Below are 25,603 nucleotides of genomic sequence, written 5' to 3' on the forward strand. Positions count from 1 at the left end.
ATATTGCCTACTTGTGAATATGGGATAAGAGATAGCAGCTGAATGTATTAGGGCGGCACACAATAAATAAAGGAGATTCACATGGATGGAAACAATCCTTACCTTACTCTTTTTGTTTGTACTTAGAAAATTTAATCTTTTTGACCATTTTGCTAATTAAAATTAGTAAGGGTCAGAAAGTGAGATATCAGTTTAGATTAATTAAAGGATTAACACATCTCCTCCTCCTGTTCATGTATTTCAAGTCATGGAGCTCTAACAGTAGCAGTTTTCTTAACCAAAACACAAAATAAACTGGGGTATAATACTGTAAAGCTATGCATACAAAATGGGTAACAACAAAACATGGCACTGATGACCTGTAAATGACAAAGGATTTTCTAAGGGGCCAAAAAAACCCCTAACAAAACATACTTTGCATTTTTGTGAAACAGGCAGGGTCTGGATTTTTTTGAACTGTCATCAAATCACACAGATCCAACAAAGCAGCACATCAAGTTATGTATTTGTTCCCAAAGTAAGACTCAAGTGCTTTGGCGTGGGCAGGGTTGTGGCGGGGAGGGAGCAGCAGGGTAGAATGATCCAAAAGCCCACACATGACAGCTTTTAAGGAAGTATTTTCCAAATGTAATTTCATAGGGAAGGTGTTTGGGTTTTCTCAAAACACCTGATTAGATATAGATCAGAAGAACCCAGACGCCAGAAGTGCCTTATTATGTAAAAATTTTAATTCAATCCTTGTATAAATGTTTTACAATAGTATCCTGAAATACAGAAATGCTGAAAAAAACCAACAAACAAACAAAAAAAGACCACTGTCTCATTCAGTGCATGGTATGTACAATGCCGAGTTGTTGAACAGGTTCAACAACTGCAGAACTGTTCTGTACTGACTGTTCAAAATGAGACTCCATCAGATTTTCATTTCACTAACAAGACTCCTCAGTTTCTTCTACACAATACATAGAATTCCCCCTTGTTTGATTAAAGATAATTGGACTATATTTACTCTTCCATTTCCTTAACACTTCTCTTACAGTACTCATGGTACACTATATTCCATGACAGATTTAAACAGAAATTTAGCAGATCCTGAAAACTAAGGAAATTGTCTAGCAATTCCTTTAAGTTCCCTATATTTAAATTGCTTAGACCCTTAACTGACAGTAATTCTTTTCTTTGTACTCCTGTTTTACAAACTTATTTCCTAATTTGCAAAACACCAAATAAAGGCACAGCAACTGAATTAATCACATTAAGACTAAAGAAAACATCACTGCTATACTCATTTTTTCATTTAGATATCACAAAACTTACTGTTTAAGATAAATTTAGTCTATTCAAACCAGAACTTTTCCTTTGTATTTTTTCCACATTTTCATTCAATATTAAGTTTTTATTTGATGACAGTGTTATTCTCCCATTGCAAGTTCATTTGCATTCTCCCCTTGGAACAAATCAAAACCAAACTCCACATACACGGAAACATTTTCTTAAAGGGCAAGGGCATACAGAAGCACTGGGAGTAAATACTGTCCTTGTTTCATCACATACTACACGGAAATCAGAAACCAAACAAAAAACTTAAAAGCAGAGGAAAAGTAAACCAAACATATCAGAAATCTTTGATAAATAATCAGGGATTATTCTCATTTTGCCGTAACATGGATCAAGTTGAAAAGCTGTCCAGTTAGGTCTGCATTCATTCCAGACCAGAGTCCATACAGCACACACAAATGGGAAGCACCACTCAAACAGTCACACTATTCCCGATAACTTAGCTGGAGCATGAAAACTATTTGGTAAGAAGTCTGCATCAGCTATTCAGCAGTAGCAAGGCTGCTCATTAGAGGCTTCTGAAATTCAGCTCGGTTTGGTTTTACTCCACTTCCCAGGAAACCCAGATAAAGCTATAGCTACGATACAAGTAGAGAAGGAATGCTGTAATGAAGTACTCTAACGACTACATGATCGCTGTCACAGACTCCTTCTGAACCACTGGCTTTCAGACAAAGTGACAGCTGTGAGAAAGTAACCTGCTAGTCATACAAGGTACCAGAGCCAGTGCTCTTTTGACATGTGTACTACAGCACTGTGGATATCCACACCAACTTCATGCCTAAAAACGCTTGTTAGTTTGTACTGCAGATCAGTTCAAAATTTCATCTAAAGTAAACTTTGATCTTAAAAAGAATTACAGAAACACACACACAATCTACGCACCACAGATAACCCCCACAAAGAAAACACCAAACTGCAATGTTAACCGTATCTTTTTTTATTAGTCTCCCATGCAGTTTTACATCTTCCTTTGGGTTTGCAATTAAAAATGCCTCTTCCAGCCAAAAGGAGGAGGTACACCCACTGCAACAAAAGCTAAGTCAGACACTCTCCACGTGTTTAGTAAAAAGAGATCATAGCAGTCCCATAGCTAGACTGCAGAGCGCTTGCAAATAGCTTCTAGCTGATAAAGAGACAGCTGAGAACTGAAGGAACATCTCAGGTGACCCAAGGCAAAAAGAGAGATACCCAAGTCATAAAAATGACAGACCCACTGAGAAAACAGACAAGAGCTGACAAAAACCAAAGGACCTTTTTTCCAAAAATTCACTTTATAACTGACGAAGTGGCTCAACTAGCTTAGCTTATGGGGTGTACAGACTTAACTAGAGCTAGGAAATAACTCTTTGGTTTCAGCTTCAGTTTTAAATCTTGTTTTCTTCAATTACTATTGCATAGGAAAGGTCACACAAACTTTCTCAGACAAGGAAAAAAAAAAAAGTAAGAGAAGATGAAAAGGTTCCACAAAGTACATTCCTCTTCAATTCCAGATTCAGACTCTGCTCCAAAAGGACATGAACTGAAGTTCATGAACATAAACTCCAATTAATTTGAACTACCATCAAGCAACGAGAAAAGGAGAAGTAAAGGAAAGTTTAGTTGCCAGCACACTTGGTCATAAGCACCAACAGTGCCAGGCTGGTTCTACTGCTGTTGAAGACTGACACCCACAATTGCTCCTGCACTAGTTCTCTAGATGAAAAAGTTTTCAATGAAAATAACTAGCGTTCTGAAATTTTTGGAAAATATTGAATGGAAACTATAGCTCATTGGTGCTATGAAGTCAAATGAGGCTTTACGTCCTGACAGAAGCATAGGAGGTTTTAAAAAAAACTACCTACAGAACATACTGTTAAGTCAGCTGTTACGCAGACACACAAGACAGAATACAAATTAGGAGTCATGTGTTTCCATCCCTAAGCTAGTGTGGTCACTTATCTCCCTCTGAACGATACATAGGGGAGAAAAGCCTACATGAGAAACATACAAAATGGATACTTCCTTCTCACCACACCCAACATACACCTTCTACCTGACAGGACTGTGCCTCAGAATCAAGATGTTATGTTACCAATTAACAATCAGTAATGCTGTTCTCCAGCTTTATCATCACGCATGTCTCACGCATAACAAAGATCACAAAGTTAAAAACTTTACATCTTCAGTATGGCAGACCCTATCACCCACTCAGTCGAGGATGTGACCAACCTACACAAACATCTGTGCAGTCTGATGTGCTGTATTTCCACTGATGGAAACAAAAACACTTCAACGTTTGTAACACACTGGTCCAAAGTGTTACATTTCTTTTCCTAATGTTGGTCTAGAAAGCCTAAAACCAATCCTACCTATTAAAACGCTTCCTTTTGTCAAACTTACAACCCAAGCTGACCAGGATAAGACACAAATATACTTCTATTTTCTTTAAAAGTAAAATCCTGTTGAAAATATTGAAACAAATCAGATAATCCTATGTCTTCCAAACAAAGAGTATGTCACTTAAAAAGATGTAACACAGCTCAAAGTATCAAGACAAAGTTGTACATGTCAAGCCATTGCTGGTTTGCAAGTCAGCGTTACTATCTCAAAAAGCAACCTTAAAACAAGTACTGCACAAAGCATGCCCAGCATCTACATAATTGCCAGAAAACTAAATTTACTTCATTTTAAACTACTGATAACCAACAAAAAAATGAAAACAAAAAAACCAAAAAAACAACCAAAAAAACAAAAACCACAAAACCACACCTTAACCAAAATAAGAGGAATAGGTCAGGATATGACAGTCAGCCTTAGACTCAAAGTTTACTCATATTAACTAGAGGAAAATGTGTTGGCAGAAACATTCTCATTATCTGCTTTTACAAATGGGATATCAGCAGGGTTTTTAGGAGTTTTATTCCAAAATGAAGATAAGCATGTAACACATTAAGCACAAGCATGTTCATCGGAGGGCAAAACACTTTGCTTCTACTGTAAGCTCTGCCTGAGCAAGACATCACTACCACTTTTATAATGGCTCCTTCTTAAGCCAAGCAGCCTACTTTTGTGTTTGCAATGGTCCACTGTGAAAATGACCAAACTTCCTCCCACTTGCGTGTGTTCCCTGCACAGACTACAACTTGGCCACAACATCTCAGCTATAAATCCCCATCTCACAATAGACTACTCATTAGAGAAATACAGAATGCAGTGCCTGAAAAAAAAACAACCTTCAGTCTTTTCACAGACAAATCGTAATAGCACAGTCTCATTGTCATGCTAATGATTTCAAGAGACTATCAGAAACTAGTTTTATTCTAGCATCTCTAGAGAAGCCCCTTCCCTTGCAAATTTTTTGAAAACGTAATCATTTTAATAAGCTGTTAAATAAGAATGAGAAATTAAATTGAAAGCAATATCAAAAGCACAAATACAGACTTGGACAAAAAAACCCACATTTGAAATTAATGAGACATACAGTTTGAAGTACACCAAAAAATTTACAACTCAATCCTAGACATGGCACCAAACAGAAAGGGAGAAAATTAATTAATGAATCATTAAGTATTAAGTCAAAGCTCAGTGTGGTCTCATTAGCCAAGTAGGTTAGACCTAATTAAAACTCAGTACAAGATTCACATGAAAAGCCTAAACTGACTGTTGAAGACCGTCAGGATTCAGAGTGGGTGCTGACCACTGAACCTGCACATACCTAGAGAAACTCTTTTGCTAGATGCTTCCTACTATTAAACACAACAAAAATATCATCAGTGCTGTATACCCTTCAAGGTATTATACTTGTTAAAGATGTGAGGAAAAAACCTCAAACTACTTCCTGCTTAATTTTCACAGCCATCTTCTGACTTACAATGTCACCTTGTGTTTCTGTGGGTATACAGTACATATGGAATCTTCCACTCCACTGATACTGGGCGTGCTGTACAGAATCTCAGGGAGGGAGAACAGGGAAGAACCACAAGTACAACACTCCAGACACTCTCCTCAGCCAAACCATGTATCAAATTGCCTACAGGACACTAAAATACTCCAAAATGGCAGGTTTATAAGACTTGGACCTAAAGGGAAATGGCCTCCAAAGACAAAGTGACCACTGCAGTATCAAAAGTACCACTCTCAGTAATAGAAACAAGCCAGACTTAACACTGAAGGAACCAAAAAGTGAAAGTCTGCATGCCTTCCATTTGGGGAAAAACATCATCACTACACAAATCTTGCTTTTCATTCTTCTCATTTATCCTCCTAGCTTTTAAGACACACGTGCCCAATTATGAAAAAAACTAATGCACAATTCAAATAAAACCAAGGCGTAAGATGGAAAACATCTCTTCAGCATTGAGCCTACAATACTCTAAATGATGAGAGAATACTATGAGGAAAACAAAAGACTAAAAATGCTCACAATTAAGAGCTTCCTATTGTTGCTGGCCTCCCTAATCCACGAGTGTCAAAGAATCAAACATCTGTTCTCCTCCAGCAGAACCGGAATGAAGTAGTAACTTTTTTTATCCCATCTTTGCAAAATCTTTGCAAAAAAGTTTCCATGAGCAAAAGGCATAGCTGGGTTAAAGGACTTCTATTAGTAATTAAATGAAAATCCCTTGTCAACCATCATGATTTGCAAACATACTTTTGAATGAAGCTTAACTTCAGATCCAGCATAGCAGACTACCACTGTGTTAAGAAGAGGATCAGAAAGAGCTACCTCCATGTTAGCATACATACCTTTGTCCTTCTTGAAGTCCAAAGCATCTTCCTTATCTGTCACTATTTCCTTCATGTTGATAATGCTTTGGTGATTAAGCTGTCTAAGAATCTTAATCTCCCGAATAGCTGTAATTGGAAACCCTTCCTTTTCATTATCCAGACGTACCTTCTTTAGTGCCACCATTTCCCCTAAGTGACAATTAAAATAAAAAACATTGATCAGCAACCAAAGTATGGGATTTAGTGTTGGGTTTGTTCTTTTGTTTATAAAACCTTTCCTATTTTTTACTATTTCTGAATGGACTGAACAGTTAACATTTTGATGCTTGCACCAAACACTATGCTGAACAGAAACAGAATTAACCATTGCTGGGAAACTATCACATGGAGAAGCAAAATTATAAATGGGAATTTTCAGCTACCCACTGTCTTCTTCCTCCTGCGTAACTCACCTGTGTCCTGATGTTCTACCCCAGGCCTGTCAATAAACCCCCATATCATATAAGAGTGATTACCAACAGCAGCTTTAGAGATAGAGGCCTTTATCTGGATTTATTACTACATCAGGTCAGAATGCACGTATCTAGCAGAAGTACTACACAGTTCAAGAAACCAGGCAGATGTCTGAAGAGTTTTCGAATTCATCAGTATACCTCCTACAAGCAGAATTGTCACTCCCTTGTTTACAGTGAGCAGAAACACTCATTATTTTACTGCAGGCTTGGCTGGATGAAGCTGGATTCTGCAAAATGGCAGAAGCATGATCTACTCATGGTGGAGGATAATCTAAAGACTGTATGGCAACTCAACCATTTTATGCGTGGAAGTTTACTGCTGTGTCTGGGAAGTTTATGAACAGCACAGACACCTTTGTTAGCTCTAAAAAGGACTTACCCTACACCAGTGTATATGATATGAACACAACAGATCACACTCCAGTATGACACAACATCCATTTGCTTTGAAAGCCCATCGCACAGCTTGTTATAAGGTATCTCAAAGGCCATAATGCCAATCTTTGCACAGGATTTGAATCCAAAGCTAATGGAAGGTTTACTCTAACTGTATGGACCCATTCAATACAGACAGCAGCAACTTCTGCTGGAGGTTAAGAAATTACTGCTGCACACAAAAAACTTGAAGCTTGCCAAAGAGGCAATATGGTTATGACAGGATTAAAAAGTTACATACGCAGAGAACAGAATCCCAGGACAGCAGGAAGAAGCTGCTAACAATGCTTAACAATGCTTTCCAAGGTAAAAAGTAAAATCTGTGACATTTGAACTGAAGTTTGCAAACCGAGACAAGCATAGGTAAAGAATAAAGAAGGAATTATAATTACACTGCTCTTTCTTCTGGAGATCAGAAAGAAGGAACTGGGGCTGGTATGTGATCCTACATGATTCAGTTACTGCTGAAGCAGACAGTTATCCAGCATTCAAAGCACGTACAAATAAACCAAAAGGGCAAGCAGTTACAAAAAGAACTACTAATCAAATTTCAATGCATTATCTATTTAGAGGCAGTGACAACATTCTTACATACCATTGTAGTGACTGCTTGCTCATTTGACCAGTAGTTTAACATGAAATTTAAAAATTATGTTACTGTTGTAAAGTCAAGTCATACTGCAAGAAAAATACCCAATACACAGCATTTAAGGCTGCGCTGCAGAGAGGCGGATTCTCTTCCTACGATCAGCTAGTGACTACTGCAGTATGAAGAAGGAAAATGGCTAAATCTCACACATAACTTCTTTCACCCTTCCATCCCTTTACAAACTTTGTTATTCTTTGTCAACCTATCTCAGGTGCCATTTTGTTGCCCCAGAGTATTTATACTCTCTTCTACACTAGCTCAATTGTGTACAGAGTGCAAAACTCAAGAAATAAAAGCTAGAAATTAGGGCTGTTTAGCTTGCTTTTAGCCACAACTTTACAGATAAATGATTTTCCAAGGCAGCAAAAGATAATTTCTGATTCAGACAAATGCTAGATTTAAAACTGAACAAACCAATAACTAAAAACTTCCCAAATATTAGACAGCAGAATATCACTACCTTTACTCAATATAAAAACAGACCAAAACCAAACAAAATATCCTGTTCACTCTAGAATTGCAGGATTACACTTACTTTTTTCAACTTACCTGTATCTTTATCTCTGGCTTTGTAAACCTGGCCGTAAGTGCCTTCACCAATAATACCAATGATATCAAATTTATCCACACAGCGCTTTCCCCAGTCTATTTCTTTTTCTTTTGTTTCACCATGTCGTGGTCCACATATTCTAGAAAACAAGCATTTCTAAGAACACAGCTAATATATCTAAGGATTGTCTTAACTTTGTAAAACCCCCTCAACACTAAGAATTTATGAGACATTATTAGATAACTGGCTTACTACCATTAAGTGACAATAAACCATGCAGTTTGATTTAAGCCTTATTAATATTAAAAAAGTCTTCAAAAAGCAGAATTCTTTTGAAAAGAATATACTTTGAAGAAACTATTATCATTTCTACTTGCTTGATAGGCTTTCAAAAGAGAGTCTCAAACATACTTTGGTCTTCTCTTGCTGTGTAACTGAACTGCTGGTTTCTTTTCTTCAGGACTTTTGGACAAGTCAGCTCCTCCAGGCAACTCTGGCGGAAGCGGCAAATCTGCAAGCAGATGGCGAAGTTTCTTCTCTGCTTCCTTAACTGACTTCACTGAAAGATTCTCTCGCAAGCTATTAAAAAAGACACAAGTTTGCTAGTAAGTAGAAGACAGTAGACTGCTATTAACATACATAAAGAAAAACCTACTGGAATTATGTTTTTAAAACACATTCTAGGCTGTTGACGCATTAACGTGTGAAATCTCCACTCTTAGAATTTGCAGAATTTTGATTTCTGCTCTACAAATGGCTCACAAATAGCTCTCTGGAAAATGCTCAGATAACTACCAAAATTCTACAGAAAATATGACATCAGATCTTTCTAGTGAAAGCTAAGGTTAAATAACACAGCAAGCCTTACAAGGCTGGACTTCTCCTGCCACATAAGCTTCTTCCCAAGCCTATGTCCTAGGCTATTAAGAATATTTAGAGCTCAGGTGCTGCCAGATGCAAGACATGTAGTGGTAAAATCTGTACTCTCACTGACTACTCATATAAAAGAGAAGATTATACTATATTCAGTTCCCTGTAAAATTGGTCTCCAGAGATAATGAGTGTTGCGGTTACAGTAACACTGCTAGGCATTACAAGGCAGTCCACACCACCTCATTTACAGATTCCGATCTCACACATTTTCTGAAACACGTTTCTAGTGATCAGCATGCAAATCAAGGGACAAAAAAAAAAAAAACACACACACAAAAAAAAAAAACACCACTGATGAAAAAAAGCCTAAATTTTTTTCTGTCATGGGTTACTGATACCTGACCATTTTTAATTATCAACCATAATTATATAACAGATCCTGACAAGTCAATCTCTGCCTTGAGAAAAATCCCCCAAACACAGGTATAGCAATGTATTCCTTTAACAATTACTATATGCAGTAACTCTAGAGATGCTCTTCCCATTCTAATGGGGAAATTCTGAAAAAATTATACTTGCTGCAGGATTTCTTTTTAAACACATGGTTCCATTTCACCAGAATTTCCTTTAGTTTAGCTAGGTTTGTGCAGCTACTGCATATCCAGCATTTTTTGAAGCCACAGCTATCTCTGAGCTTTATATAATTACATACCTGTTTCTCCCCTACAGGACTCTCAGAGTATTCACACTTGGCAAATTTCAAACTTTCTCACTTTTTCTGCAACTTCTTACCTGCTTAGTTTCATAGACAAAGCAGGAACTTCTGTAAATGGAAAGATCTTGCTACCTTCTCTCATACAGAATGCATCTATTCTTTCTTACATTAATTGCAATTAGCATTCTTTATACATTTAAATAAAGCATTCCAGTGTTTTGCGTATGTCTGTGTTTCCCCATGAAAACAGAACACCTGAATGTCTCCTACCACTTCTCAAGATGCTGCTGCCTGACTTAAGAGAAGCACCTCAAGGAAGCATATACTGCTCATATCAAAAATATAACTGTTAACATGCTATAAAGAATAAACCACCATTTGCACAGTGCATGTAATAATAATAATGGTAAAGATTTTTTATTATTATTTTTCAGGAAAAATAAACATTTTCTATTACAAATACATTATTTGTATTTTTCTAAAAATGTCACCCCCAAGCTTTCAGTATTAGTAAAAGTACAATATGAGATGTTCTGAAGCAGATTATAAAAGTGGTACATGAAAACAGAGGCAGCCAAGAGCAGCCTTTTTTCCAGGTCTGTTAAATCATATGTCATTGACCACCGCAACAGTTTTCCCTTTCAGCTAACCTACACAGTGGTTTTGCAACACTGCTGTTCCTTTAGGTAGTTTATTTGTGGGTTTATCAGACTCTTACTGAACTTCACAACTGACGTGACATTAGGAACCAGCCAGTTCTTCATAGCATCAAGCTCTCTTTGTTGGCACAATTTCCCCGCAGCAACTCTGAACCCAAGGTAAATAAATATCTTTGCCCTCCTCCCTCCTAAAAAACACTGGTAATTTTTCTTTGATGTCTTAAGCTTTATCACAACTTGTAATTGCAACCATTCTGATCTGAAGTTTATAACATCCTATAGGCAAAACCAAGCAAAGCATAAATGGCATTCTATTCCTTGTCATTAATGTTTCTAATGCGGCTGTTTGCAAACATGAGGCTTTTATTCTTGAAAGAATGAGCTCAGTGCTGACAGAACTGTAGCTTAACTGCAGCTTAACTCCTCTGTGCAGTTTAACTGTACTGCAAACAGTACATTAAAAAATACTAATAATGAGAAGCAATTAGCCAGCTTTAAGATGAAAATCTCAATTCATATTACTGCAATTTACACTGCAATACTAGTCGCATATTTACACTAGTTAGCTTAGTTTTTAGTTAAAACAGTAAATCTTGCTGTACCTAACAATGTCAGAAAACCCGTTTACCTAGAAGGGATGGCTTTGTCATAACTTTAAAGGCAACCACACATTTGCCACACAGATGTAATTCTGAACAACTAAAACAATATTTGCTAGAGTGCTGAAGGACAAGAAACAAGATTTCTCTTTTATTACTGAAAAAAATAAATATCTAATACCTTGTTAGGTTGTATGTATTTGCCAAGGACTCCCGTGCATTCTAACGTTTAACCTCACATTAAATTACTAGCAAACACAAGAGAAGTATTTACACCTCTGGTTATAATTACTTTTGTTGATCAAAGACTTTAACACTATAGACTTCCCAAAGAACAAGAGAAGACAGGCCAGTTTCACAAATATGGAATAGAAACAAGTACTTCATAAGGTTTTGAATTTTTCTTTTAGTTTGATTTTTTTACAAAAATATTCCACACAAATTACTTATTACTTCCATGCTATGAAATTTTGTTTTACTTGTTGTAAGTTTATTTCTTGTATCTTGTGAGAGGCATGTAACACCACGAGTATAAAAAAAAAAGTAACTTTTCTCAATTTCATGACCAAACCAAAAGAAAAACAACAAATTACAGCTCAACAGCACAATATTCCAACCCAAATCACAGCACATATTCTCTGTTACGACTATGAAGAGACTTAATTTAGCCTCAACTCAGATGACACTTGGAATTAAGACATGAATTTCTTCACTACAGACCAATTTTTACACTTCAGAAGTTAAAATAAATTACAAGCCATGAACCTCACTTGTTATATATAGTCAAAGTAATACTGATCTCCGAAATAAATTACACTAAAATAACACACAGCTATAAAAACGATGACTTTCCAAAGGGGAGGGAATCTTTACCTCAAACCCCAGCTAATTAAAGAATTTTCACATATCACTACTGAATTCAACTTTTCCCTGGAAACATGTACATGTTTGCACTAAACTTGAAATCCTGAAGCCTTGATTATATCCTTGCATTAGACCCAAAGCTATTATGTACCAGCAATTTTAAATCATCTCTTTAGTGTACTTTTTGCTGAAAGATTCCTCCTAGATTAAGTCCTTCTCTTTTCAAGAACCACTTAAATTATTTTTAAGATCAAATTCCTTCACAATTCACTACTAATCGCCACATAAAAGAAGAGCAAGAACAAACCACCTAATGCATCAGCCTGATCTAGCAAATAGGTTTATATTTATTTTCCAAAGGAAATAATAACTATACAAAAAAACAAACCACCTAGATAATAACAGCAACATTAATAAAAAGGAACAGACAACCCCAAAAATTAAATGTATGTCACAACTCACCTATCAGTTTCTTTATCTTCAGGCAGCGTGGGAGGCAAAGGCAAGGGTGGCAGTGTGGAGGTTGGTAATGCAACAACTCGATCTTTCTCCTTGGTTACTACACTTGGTGTACTTGGTTTGCTTTTCTCTTTTACAGTGACTGATGGCTGTTTCACAACAGTTAGTTTATTCTCTTTTACTGCTGTAGGTTTCTGTTTAGTAATTTTGTCTGCAATTAAATTATTTTCTCCTTTTGTTTCAGGAAGTGAGACCTTTGCTTTTGCCTTGTCATTTTTCAAATTTGCGCTGCTTGTAGGAGAAGGTGTATGCTCGGTTTTTATTTTCTTCAGGTCCTTTACATTGTTCACTTGAGGTGCACTTACAGCAGTGTCAGTGTTTCCCTTAGTAGGTGTTGAAGTATTGGAAGCTTTTGCACTGGCTTTGGCTGCCTCAGCAGCTCTTGCTTTTTTGTTTTTGTTCAGCTCAGCAGCCAGGCTACTCTTCAGAGTTAATGTACTAGGAGAAATACTTGAATGACGACTTCTGGATCTAGACAATCTGTGTCTGCTACGAGACCTCGAGTGCCTCGATGAATACGGACTTCTGCTTCGAGATTTTGCTGATCTCCTGTTTCAAAAAAGTCAAGATTTACCCAGTTAAAACTGAGTCTGCCTGCTTTCCCAGTATATCTGCTTTTTTGACAAGCTATTTCTTAAAAATCATTATCACCATGCCTATAGAATAACCAAAAGTCTATGAAACAGAAAAGATATTTCATAAAGAAAATATTTAAAAAATCTACAGAGTTAATCAATCAAGATTCTACACCTGAACAGGTTGTTAGAAAATGTTAACACTTGCTTAGATGTAGTTTCTCCCATTAAAGAACTGCAAAATACAAGTATACCTATAGTATACCTATAGGACAGATACGTTCCTTTTTCCTCACTACTTATCAGGGATGATTTTCTCCTTTAAAGATAATCTGATCCTATGCAACTTGTGCAAACACTTTTAGTATATGGAGTATTTAAGAAAAATTAATCTGGCAACATGTCCAGAATTCAACAAAATGAAATTAATGTTACAACAACGAGACAAGAAAAAAATCTAAACACTACAATGAAACAGTAACTGTAGCAACTTCTTAAGATTCACTTTCTCAACTGTCATTGAAATAAGTTAGTTGAAAAAAAACCTGCCAGAATACTAAAGGTTGCAATGTAACCAACAGAAAGACAGCAACAAATCTTAGCTTTCTTTTTTGAAATTTAACTGTATGCTTTTTCCCTAAAAAAAAATCAGAAGTACCCAATCCTTGTTACAACTACTGATAAGCAAACATAATCCACAAATAGGCCTATACTATTTGTATATAGGCACATACTTTATTCATCAGAATACAGAGAAAAATAAGGAAAAAAATATCTAAGCCATCTACAAAACCATAGCAGGAAAACAACCTAGAATGAGGGCAGAGGTGGGGGTGAATCTTAAATTAGAAAACCACACTTTACTGTGCAAAAATACCATTTAACCATTTTTCATTCAATTTTTCAAAGGGATATCCTAATTTGCCCAGTAGTGGGTTTTATCCAGTTCTTCATTAAAAAGCAAAAGGGAAAAAAATTAATTGAGGTGAAGGGCATGGAACAACTAGCCTAATACCCTGCTACCAGACAGAAAAATTACGAGATACATGAAATGCAAGGGTTTTTAACCCATTTTACCTAAGAACAGCAAGGGTATTTACCAGATTTACAAGTATTGTCTTGATTACAAGTTTGATGGAAATCTATTTTGCTTGAGTATATCACTTGAAGGGAGGACAAAGTATAATTAGGATAAAAAAATGTATTCACTAGCTAAACAAAGTAAAAACTATCAAGCAATAGCAAAACCAGGACTTCTGGAGACACAAGAATTTCAGACTTCAAAAGATAGCACCAGTGTACAGAGGCTGCCAACCTCCCCCCCCCCCCCTCAACCCCAACTCCAAACTCAATACCAAACAAAGCAGCCAAATACAAGCATTACAGACTATCGACCCCTATGTCAAATTTAATTTTACTAACAATTAAATTAAATCATTCTAATTATCCACACAAATTACATTTCAATGCTTCAACCAAACAACTACTTAATATCGTACAATAATGTTTCTATTTTGTGTGCAATATTTACTAATTTCCAAATTTACACCTGTTCCTGCATTATAAAAGCAACTCTTTTCAGTCTTCTTTCTAAACCAATGTAAAAGTCATTTAGGTAAACCAAGTTTATGTAGAAATGATTGAAAACAATGTGTAGGTACACACACTATATACTGCAGCACAAGCTTCAAAATTCTATAGGTAAAACTGATCCAAATGGCTAGACCCTTGAAAGAAAAAATGAAAGAATTAAAAAAATCAAACCCCAGATGAGGACAACTCTGAAACTAACACAGTTAAATTCTATGCCAGGAGTAAAGTTTTATAGAATACCCTGGCACAGCAGGATAACAATAACAGATGGTAATAACAAACCCAACAATAAAATAATAGAAGGTTTTTTATATTTTAATTAAAAAAAAAAGCAAACTGCACAATTCCGTTATCTGAAATTTCAATGAAAATGTAAGGTTTGGTTCACTTCACTAAAGACACTAACATCCGTATCCATCAAAAAACACACACATAATATCGGTCAGAAAAATTCCCTTGAAAGCTCACTTCTGCTCCATTACGAACCATGTTGCTGAAGTTATTTTTCCTCATTATTACTTTAGAAATCTAAGTACCAAATCCCACAGAAAATTTTCAGATGCTTGGCCAAACTGGAATAAAAGTGAAGTAGTACATAAGTTCCATAATACAGAGTTAAGATGGGCTAGTAGGAAGAAAAAGGAGGGCTGGAGACTATTCTGACAACACATACACTTCAAATGCTAGGCCAGAGCTCTCCTCACAGTTATCTCACTTTCCAAGAGGAATTATTATCTCAAGCAGAGGCATACTGCTATAGATCCACACCGGCTGTAACATCAGTGTAATTATATTTCTCCAGCATCAAGCACAAGCTAATAAGCTCCATTAGTCCTAAACTGGCTTCTATAATTGATACATCATTTGCAAGGATGTCACTGACCTGTCTTGGAAAACATCTGCTTGCACATCTTGTTCCTACATCAACTATTTTAAACTGACACTGACTCCAGTTACCTGCAGAACACAACCCACATCCCAAGGACTTCACTCCAGCCTCACTAAACTTAAAACATGTCCTAAAGGTCTCAAAACCTTCCTAAGTACAATTTCTGGTTTGTTAGGGGGGTTGGTGGGGTTTTTTTTGTTTGTTGGTTTTGAAAGACACCTCATATAAAGCAAGTACTCTATATCACAAACAGAAATACGGACATAATTTCACATGCACTTGAAAAGAGAAGTAGCAGCTTAAAACGCTACAGTTGAGACACCATGCCTGATCATAAGACTGCTTCTGTTCCACTTCAGTTCAAAGTAAAAGAGGCTCATTTATATCACTACCAAGGATGAAATGAGAAAATCTGTTCAAATTAATGACTACTAATGCTCACCTGATCACCTACCATAACTTGGGGGGGGAAGAGGCAGATTTGCAAATCTGGTGCAAAAATTAACCTAAATCTTTATACTTTCTTCAGAAACAAACGTGTAAGGAAGCCAAGCATTGACAATGGATTGATGTACATATTTTACCAACATTAGTCAAGAGAGTTTAGGATGTGAACATGGATCTATGCAAGCTCAGAAAAAAACACCCCAACCATTCTCCATCACAGGTTTCACACCCCAAATGACCACAGTGTAACTTTCTCATGTCAGAATTGCATCCATCTGGGAGACAGCAAATACACATGCACACAAATATTTACGTTTCAGTTCTAGTACATACTACAGCCCCTAACAGCAAATCAAAATGATAGCAACCTAGTTATGAAATATGTTGATTAAGTATAATCTCTGCACTGGCTTAATTTTTCCAAAAGTTTTTCATTATTTAATTTTATGTCAGAAAGAAAATTTATGTTGCATTACACAGTGCATGTCTGTGCTAATAATAAACTAGAACTTCCTTTGGCATTCCAAAGGCCTTTGCAAGAATCCCTTGCTGTCCCTTGTCCACTGGGCTAGACCCAAGAGAGTTAGAGCAAAAACATTAACACTTTCAACTAAACACACAAATGCTGAATCTTAAGTAAAAGGCAACTTTGTCCAAGTGCTAGCTACTCAAGTTACAATGATAAAACCTGCTGTTTTCATAAGCCTAATGATCTTTTCAAATATTCAGCTATCACTTTCTTCCATCAGCACTAGTTCAAAAGTCCCATGAGAACCTTCCAGGCTAGACAAGACTTATGTACAAGTTTCCATCTATAAAAATGGCACAAAACAAAAACTATGGACATTTACAAGCTTTCCCTCAGAAGCATATACAGAACTGAGAGTGGAGAAATACTGCCTTATACATAATAAAACCAGCCAACTTCACTCTATTCAAAGCTAACACTCATTTGACCTAAAAGATGAAGTCACAGCAGCACAGAAACTGGTTCACACAATAGCGAGTGTCTGCCATTTAACAGGACGCTGCCATTTTACTGGGACCCTGAAAACACACCAGGAGAGATATCTGAAATATACAATGCTCTCTAAATCTTCCAACAAATTTCTATTAAATGTGCCTGCATGCACACACACGTATATAAAAGACCTTATCTGACATTCACCACCAACTACCTCACCTTTTGTTAGGAGTTTGTTTTTAACACAGTAAACAGGAACACATGAAGTGGCTACAACTGAAAAGAACTGTGTTGCAAACAGCAAACAAATCCAACAAAACATTCCAATTTTTTTTTTCACCCAAGCCTGGAGAAATCAGGAAATGTACTAAACTTACGTGCCACATCCCAATCTCCCAAATCAAACGCACCAGCATCTGCTGGTAAGGCACACGGGAGGGACTACTAAGCAGCTACTGTTTGAGTCAAGTTTACTGATGCTTCTTCCTATTTGCACCCAGGATTTCTACCTCATTTACAAGGCACCTTTGCCATCCTTAGTAATTTACAAGCATACTGCATTCACTTTACACAGGCCTATATCCCTACAAAGAGTGTAACTGCCAGACTTCATAACATTCATAAAATCACTTCTGAACCATATACAGATTTTAATATGCCTTTATACATGGAGGGGGAAAAGAAAACAAAATAAAAACAAACAAACAAAAAAAAAAGGAGAAAAAAGAAAAGGAAACCGATCTGCCTAAAACCCATAAGTATCAGTAGGACTAGCCTGCATTATAACTAAGCAGCTCTAAAGCTGCTTTTTTTTTTTCTTCCAAAGACAGCAACAAAGGAGACTAGAAGCAAAACTAGATAAGCTGCAAAGGGAAATGGAGGTAATTACATAATATTATGTATAGGTACAAAATAAAACCAGAAAAAAAGTTTAAGACATTATCTACAAAACACATATGAGAAGAGGCAGATGTAAAGAAACCACTGATAGAGGAAGAAAGCACTAATAAGGAAGTCACCTTGAAACTAAAACTCAGCACTGCTCTCCTTCATTCTTCAGAACAACAAAAAGAACCCTACCCTCCCAAGAAATTATTTAAAAAAAATATTGGTTTAAATATCACAGGTTTTTTTCTTCTTAGTATTATTTTGCGTAGCACCATACATTTCACAAAACAAACCAGCACTCATTTTTTATCTGCCTACTTAACACAAGATACATATTCACATATATAAAAACTACTTAAGATATCAAAGCCTTACTAGTTACAAGTTTCAAAACTGTTACAATGTTGTTGTTCCTCAAAAGGAAACATTGTATTGAATTTCACAAGTTAACTTATTGATTACCGAACAGTAGATTTATTAATGTATTTAATAGAAAAAAGTTTACTGATGTAGTACCACTTACATTCTCAATCACAGAATGAAAGAATTCCAAATAGTAACTTAAAAATTAAAGTGCTATATTTTACTCTCTTGATATTTGAAAGCATAGAGGAAGAAGCAACAATAACAGTGTTAAACATGTCTGATTTCCAGGAATACAGGTCTCACTCAGCTTACACGGTTTTTATCATCAAGCTATTTTCTAGGTGCTTCTTTCCTTCCCATTCCAACTCTCCCTTTAATACAAAAAAAAAAAAGCATTTTATTGACAAATCATAACAGTCATGTGTTATCTTCTCATGTTTGTAAACTTGAAAACCTCTTTTCTTCTTAACCGCTTTAAGAGCAAGCTAAATCCACCACGCTAGTAGCGAGCTACGCATGTTACCTAAGCACAAACAGTATTACACACTCTGAATATATCAGGGTCTACAGAGCCTAACAAAGGAACCAATTTTGTCCGTAACTTTTGGACAAGACAATACAAAGGGATTCATGAGAATACAACTGGAAAAACAACAAATTAAGCAGACCGCAAGAGGTTAAAACACCCACTGTAGCCCAGCTCTTTCAATAACTACCAGTGAATGCTGCACTACTGACTAAGCACTGCCATCTTCCCTAGCACAGTAAGGTCATAGTGTATTTGAAAAGGGAGACCTAAATTTAATCAGTTGGCTTCACCACAGATCTTCCAAGACATTTATAATCACCCAGTAACATAAACCACCTTGACAAAACATTCCAGTTCATAGTATAGCTTTTCTGTGTTGCATTAGCAGGCAAACGTATAATTCATTTCTTTATGCCATAGCAGTAATAGTGCTCTCTGACTTGGTACCTTATTAATTGGTTTTATTTATTTTCTCTAGCCCCTAGTTCAAGGTTATATTCTAAGCAGCTCTGCAACAACCACCTACTCAACCGCTTTGTGCATGAAGACTAGATAACTTGCCTTCCTGATTCAAACTGTAAATCTTTAAAATGGTCTCCAACAGATACAGCATAGGAATACTGAAAAATTTGGAACATGAATTTTGGTTCTTAAATCTGCTTTATAACCCTATCTTTTCAGATGAGAACTCTGCCTATAAAGAAATCAATCTGCAAGAAAGTCAACTCAAATGCTGAGTTCTAAACACATTAAAAGTTTTTTTTTTCAAATTAAGTCCCTTTCCACAAGGGAAGCAGCAGTGCAATGAGGAAAAGGAAAGGCACATCAACATGGCTGGACAAAAGGCAAAGTCCACTGCCAAGTAACAAAACAAATCTTAATAAGATGAGAGTATGTACTACAGTAAGAGCCTCAATACACACTGGAAAAAATAGCTATTCCAACAGTGAAAACCTACAGTTTCACATTTTCAATTCTGCAAAATACAGTTTTACTAAACAAGATTATAAAGCCTTATATGAAAAAAATCTGTTTTCACCAAGCAAGGGGAAAAAAACATCTGGAAATCTCCCCTACTCCTTTAAGTCCAATAGTAGCGGAATTACTGGATTCAAAGTTACTTTTAATATCAAGTGTATGAAACCATGTCTTCTTCAGCATTAATATGTATTTTACAATTTTTCTTATGCTTGTTTCAGTTTTGTACACAAGCAATCCATGTTTTGCAGACATTCACTACTACATACTAGCTACAGCTAGAGAATGAGATGGCTCTATAATACCAATAAGAAAAGAAATCTGGTATTTTTCCTATAAGCAACATCCACACACAGTAGTACTATGCTAGTAGTGCCCCACCCACTTAACTTTTATCTAGGCAGATGGGTAGGTGTATTCAAATTCGGTAAAATGTGATTACTCATCTACAGAGCTAAGTGAATTAAATGTGTGATCACATAGCATATGACCTAACTGAAGGTATGAAAAATAGTTCTTCTCTTCCCACAATTCCATACTAAACTAGTTTCCAAAGAGAGACTTCTCTGCTTATTTTGTCAACCGTGAGTTTTAATTCCTCTCCCGCCTTTTTCTGTATGCTATTTTTTAAAAAAATCCTGTCAGCTTATCAGAAGAGAAAGACATACCTCACACTTTTGGTGTTATGGAAGAATTTCCATTTTGAAAAAGTGCACGTGCTACTTCAGAACAGCTGTGTTACTATCCACAAGAAAATATAGTAACACAAATCCATCAGCAGCAAGTAAAGGAGTTCTGTCCAACAAGTGGAAACAGCTCAATCAGTCTGCCCAAAACACAGATGTTTACTGCTATAATAATGGAAAAGGCAATTAGTCCACCATTCAAAAAGAATTTTCCAAGCATGGGAAGCTTATCTGGTGTCTCTCCTTCTCTTCAGAACCCACATCCAGGCAACATCACCAGAAAACAGTATTCACAGTCACTACTGTCTAACTCAGAACAATTGCGCTGTTGCTGCTGCTGCTTGAGAAAACTAGGGATTCAAATGAGTGAAGCAGACTTCGCTTGTTTCTCTTCCACTATTTACTAGAAGTTTCTCCCTAAGCAGCTCAGAGACCTAGATGACAAAATCAGCACTCTAGACACATGAGCTTTCCAAGTGTGTTAGGACCACTTAATTCTCATTTTCTACATACCAAGTAACTAGGGAATTTATGTAACATTACAGAAGACACATATACGAGATATAGGACGAAAAGAGCAAAAAAAGGCTTGTAGCCTGGAATGCTCGGTCACATACAAAGTTCTTACTGTCTTGACACCATTACAGCTGGATACAAGCCCAGAATTAAGTCTTTAAATCATTCAGATGAAGAAGACAGGTGCTGTAAGAAGCTGTTGCCTTCACAAAACTGTACTATTCTATCAAGTCTAAGGCCACTATACCATCACATAAACAGCACGGCAAAAATTTTCAGCCTTTTGGGCATACCACCACAGAGTCAAGTGAAAAAAAGCTGTTATGACGCAGTTTTGAATGGCTAAAACTATTTTATAAATACCTCCCATCTTTATTTCTCCACTGCCGCCCCAATACACATAATGCATAATAGCTGTATGGCAGCAAAGAACAGTAGCTGATGTTTCTCCACAGCAGGTACACATTATGAACAACTAAGTTTATCTTCACACTTTGTTTCTTTCCTTTTCTGTGAAAACGACATTTTTACAAGGAATGCCAGATTAGGACAGACCAACCTTGCTTTCCACATACAGCAGCCTCCTCTTTTCACTCAGCCATTCCAATCCCTCTCCAGTATACCTGACAATCTGCATTTGTTAACTAAATAATTTATCTGCGTGCAGTTAAAGATGGGATGCAAATTACAGTTTAAGCAGAGGAAGGAAGGTGTGAAGTCACAAAGCTAACTCCTAGGAACACATTTGCAGCTCAAGGAAGACTTACACATTTACCACAGAGACAAAACAAAAACTAGGAGATTTAAACTGTCATGTTTCAAATCACAGGCCCACTACCATCAGAAAAAAAAGCAGCACAACACTCCTACTAAACTTTGCTCTGTACCTGTCCTCTAAAACACATCTGTGCCTTCTACTACAGTCCCATCAGTCAGCGTATAAGAAAGGATTCTAAACTAACTGGACTGTCAATGTGACTAATAAGTGCAAACAGAGCATACATAATTTTGCTCATCATTATCACCTTTCTTATTCCAAGATAAAAGCATCTACAGCAAGTAATGTGATTCCCAGAGTGTTTAAGTCAAAACTATGCACATAATATTCCTGCTATTCTATTATTCAAATAATCTTGAAAGCATATCCCTTAACCACTGGTAACAGGCTTTCATGGAACAACGACGATGACGTGCTGTTTTTCTGACCACTCACAGTGTCTTCTGCTTGAAACACCCTATTGTTTACAAAATTATTCCATGCAACCATATTTTAAAACAACCACTATTTTTTTTCCCAAAGGCACCTTTGTTCTATCTCCCCGAACAAAGTAGGACACAATTTTGTTACTCTGTTCTTCAAACAGCATTCAATGCACACCCAGGACAGCTGAATACCAACAGCCAGTGAAACACAGAACAGCTTCAGCATCTTTATTGGATGCACTGTGGGACACCCCCCAAATGGTGACCAACACAAAGTGCTCATTAGGAACACCAGACAACAGTTCTCAGACAACCCACCAGGTAATGCCTTGTAAACAAAATTATTGCTGGTGGAACAGCAAATCACCCAATACGTTTACAATTGAAGTCCAGATGTGAATTCAAGTAAGCCTATAAACAATGAGGCAACGGTAAGATTCCAATACAGGAAATCTTCAGTTATAAATATACACTAAGCAAACACTTTGGATTCCCAGTGGTTTCGCTGCAGGTTAAAATATTCTGAAGAGCTTTAACTCTGCCACACAGTTTCTATCTGATTAGAGATACAGCCCACGTTTCCTGTCCATATAAAATTACAGAAGTCACAGCAACGCTGACCTTTACATTCCCAGTTCCTACCAACAAAGTGATTCGCAAGCGCACGTCAAGTGTATACATATATATAACCCGACTGGAAAAAAAGCTTACATGCATTTTCATAGGTTGTGCAACACACGAAAGACAATTTAACAAAACTTGACACTGGCTCCTTTTCCTAGCAAAACAGAAACCCTAACTCTTTCTATAGATCTCTAAAACCAAGAAACACTTGTAACACAAACTGCCTGTCAGCTTACTTGCTCTTTAGATTAGTGGGAATTAAACCGAACACAGTTATATTGAACATGCATCCTTTTATACAGGGGAACTGAATACGTAAAAACGTACCTGAGAATCTCCGTACTTCACAAGCAAAGCTTTAAAAATCAAAATCGGTCCTTCAGAAAACCTGGCCTCTGAGAAGCATCTTCACTCTCATCTGAAGATGTTCTCATGGCCTTTAATATTTAAAAAGCCTATTTCCAGCTAGGTGATCTCCCACGGAGAGAAACTAGCTGCAGAAGCGCTGCAGACACCCACGTCTCCCTTTCTCCCAAAGACAGGACAGGAGAATCTTTGTATGTCTCCAGCTCCCCTTCCCCCCACCTCAGCTTTCTGGCAGCAAGCAGGCACCGAGGGAGGGCTTTTGTTGCTAGATGCGAGCCTCCCCGGCAGGCCCTGCAAGCCAGCACCAGCCCCAACCCACCCTCACCCCCCTCCATGCCCCCAGCCCGGTCCCAGCGCCCCCCTCCTCCCGGTCCGGGCCTGCACTCACCGGATAACGGGGCTGTAGGGGCTCCGCGACCGGCGCCAGCTGCTGTAGGGGCTGGGCGACACGTCCCCGCCGCGCTCATAGGAGCTGTGCCGGCTGTAGCTGGGGGAGCGGCGGCGGCTGTAAGGGCTGAGGGGCGAGCGGCCGCCCACCGGGCTGAGCGACTTGCGGCTCCGCTGGCTCTGCGAGGAGCGGTGCAGCGGGGGGCTGTCATCCCGACCGGGGCTCGGGGACGAGCGCTGCCGCCGGTAAGCCTTGGGCTCGGGCTTGTCATCTCGGTAGGCCTTCGGCGGGTCCTTGTAAGCCGAGGGCGGCTCCTTGGCTGCTTTAGTCCGGCTGCGGTGCGCTTTGCTCTCCCGCTCTTTCCTGCCGCTGCTGGGCGAGGCAAGGGAGCCCTTCCTGCGGCCGTCGCTGCCGCCGCTGCTGCTGCTCTTGAGTCCCTCCCGGTCCTGGCCCCCAGTGTGGTTGTGGCGGCTGCGGGACTTGGAGGAGGACGAGGAGGCCTCGGGTCCCCCGCGGCCCGCCGCCGCCCCCTCCTGCTGCGCCTTCTCCTCCCCCCGCCGTCGGTGCTCCCGGTGCCGCTCCTTGGAGCGGCCGCTGCTGCCGCGGTGCTCCCGGCGGGACCGGCCGCTCCGCTCCGCCTCGCCCCGCTGACGCTGGGTCCCGCCGCCACCGCCTGAGGAGGAGGCCGGGCTCCCCCCGCCGCTGCCCGCGCCGCCGCCGGCCGCGCCGCCGCCCACCAGCCCTTCGGACTGGGAGCTCACGTCGTCGTACTCCTCCACCAGCGTGCTCAGACCCCCGCTACCGCGCCGCTTCTCCACCTCCTGGGTCCCGCCGCCTCCGCCGCCGCCCCCGCGGCCTCGCCGCCGCTTGTGCCGAGAGCCCGAGCGCCGCTTGCCCCGCGGCCGCTTCCGCTCCCCCCCGTCCCCGCAGCAGGAGGAGGCGCCGGTGGCCGCCAGGAAGAGCAGGGACTGCGGCGGCAGCGGCGGCTGCAGGAGCGGGGGCTGCAGGAGGGGCGGCTGCAGCAGCGGGAAGAGCAGCGGGTGAGGGGCCGGCGGCGGAGGGGGGGGCTGCGGCTGGGCCGTGAAGCGCTTCCGTCTCCGGTGATGCAGCCGCTTCTTGTCGGCCGCCGCCTCCACCGCTGAGCTGCTGCCGCCGCCGCTGCCCCAGCCCCGGCTTCCCCCGCTCCCGCCGGCCGCCGCGTCCGAGGTGCTCGGCATCGAGCTCACTCACGGCCGAGAAGGAGGACGCGGCCTAGGGAATCCGCCGCCCTCAGGGCGCCACCGGCGCCATGGAGACCCGGCGCCGCGCAGACACACGGGGACACACGCCGGCCGGCGCCAGGGCCTGGCTCGCTCCCTCGCTCCCCGGCCGGCTGCCGGGGCCCGGCCCGCCTCGCAGCGCGCCCGGCCGCGCCGACTCACATGGGGCCGCGCCGCCACATCGGGGGGAGGAGGGGTCGCGCCGCCCGCCTTCGGGCCGGGGTCGGGGCCGGGCGCTGCCCGGCGCGGCGGCGGAGCGGCGGGGGTCTCCCGCGGAGCCGGCGCGGCCTCCCGCAACGCGGAAGTGGCTCCAGGCGGCGGCCTCCTCACTCCATCCCGGGCCGCGGCTGCCTCGTCCGTCGCCGGGCGGCGCTGCGCGGGGGGTGCGGCCGCCGGGCGCGGGCCGCGGGGCCGTCGCCGCCTCCCTCACCCGCTCCCCGGCCAGGCGGCGGGGTCAGGCCGTGCCCGGCCGCCTGCGGCGGGCTGTCCGAGGCGGCGCCCGGCGCTGCGCTGGCCCCGAGCCCGCTTACCCTGCCCGGCGGCTCCCAGCTGCCCGGTCCCGAGTCGCCGGCGGCCGGCAGCGCTGGCGCGGCCTGGGTGCTGCGCGCGGGTGACACACGCATACACACGCACCGGGGACACGGCCCGGCGGAGCGCGGCGCATGCGCGGGGCCGGCGGCGCGAGGGGGGGGGCCGCGCCCCGCCAATCGCGCGCGGGGCTGCCGCCCTGGCCCGCATGCCCGGAGCCGGGAGAGATGCGCCGCTCTCGCGAGAGTTCACCCCTCCCCCCACACCCAACGCCCGGGACGGGGAGGGCGCAGCTCTCGCGAGATCTTGCATCTCGCGGTAACTGCGTCGCGCTAGCCCCGCGGGCGGAGGGAGGGGGCGCTTCCGGGCGCGGGGGTC

At 40.5% G+C, this 25,603-nt stretch overlaps 1 protein-coding gene across 5 annotated transcripts in view; it reads right to left on the reverse strand.

Moving 5' to 3' along the window:
- The window catches only part of CDK13 (cyclin dependent kinase 13), a 49,302-nt gene extending 24,527 nt beyond the window's left edge, over positions 1-24,775 (reverse strand). For all 5 annotated transcript variants that reach the window (XM_037385615.1, XM_037385612.1, XM_037385614.1 and 2 more), the window contains exons 1-5: positions 23,439-24,775; positions 12,370-12,975; positions 8,609-8,776; positions 8,197-8,336; positions 6,067-6,237 (exon numbers count right to left, since the gene is read on the reverse strand). In XM_037385615.1, the coding sequence (XP_037241512.1) occupies positions 6,067-6,237; positions 8,197-8,336; positions 8,609-8,776; positions 12,370-12,975; positions 23,439-24,655 (2,302 nt within the window). In that variant the 5' untranslated portion in view covers positions 24,656-24,775. The remainder of the gene's footprint in view (positions 1-6,066; positions 6,238-8,196; positions 8,337-8,608; positions 8,777-12,369; positions 12,976-23,438) is intronic.
- Between the last annotated feature and the right edge of the window lie 828 nt (positions 24,776-25,603).

The sequence above is a fragment of the Falco rusticolus genome, chromosome 4, assembly GCF_015220075.1.
Source record: "Falco rusticolus isolate bFalRus1 chromosome 4, bFalRus1.pri, whole genome shotgun sequence".
Taxonomy (NCBI): domain Eukaryota; kingdom Metazoa; phylum Chordata; class Aves; order Falconiformes; family Falconidae; genus Falco; species Falco rusticolus.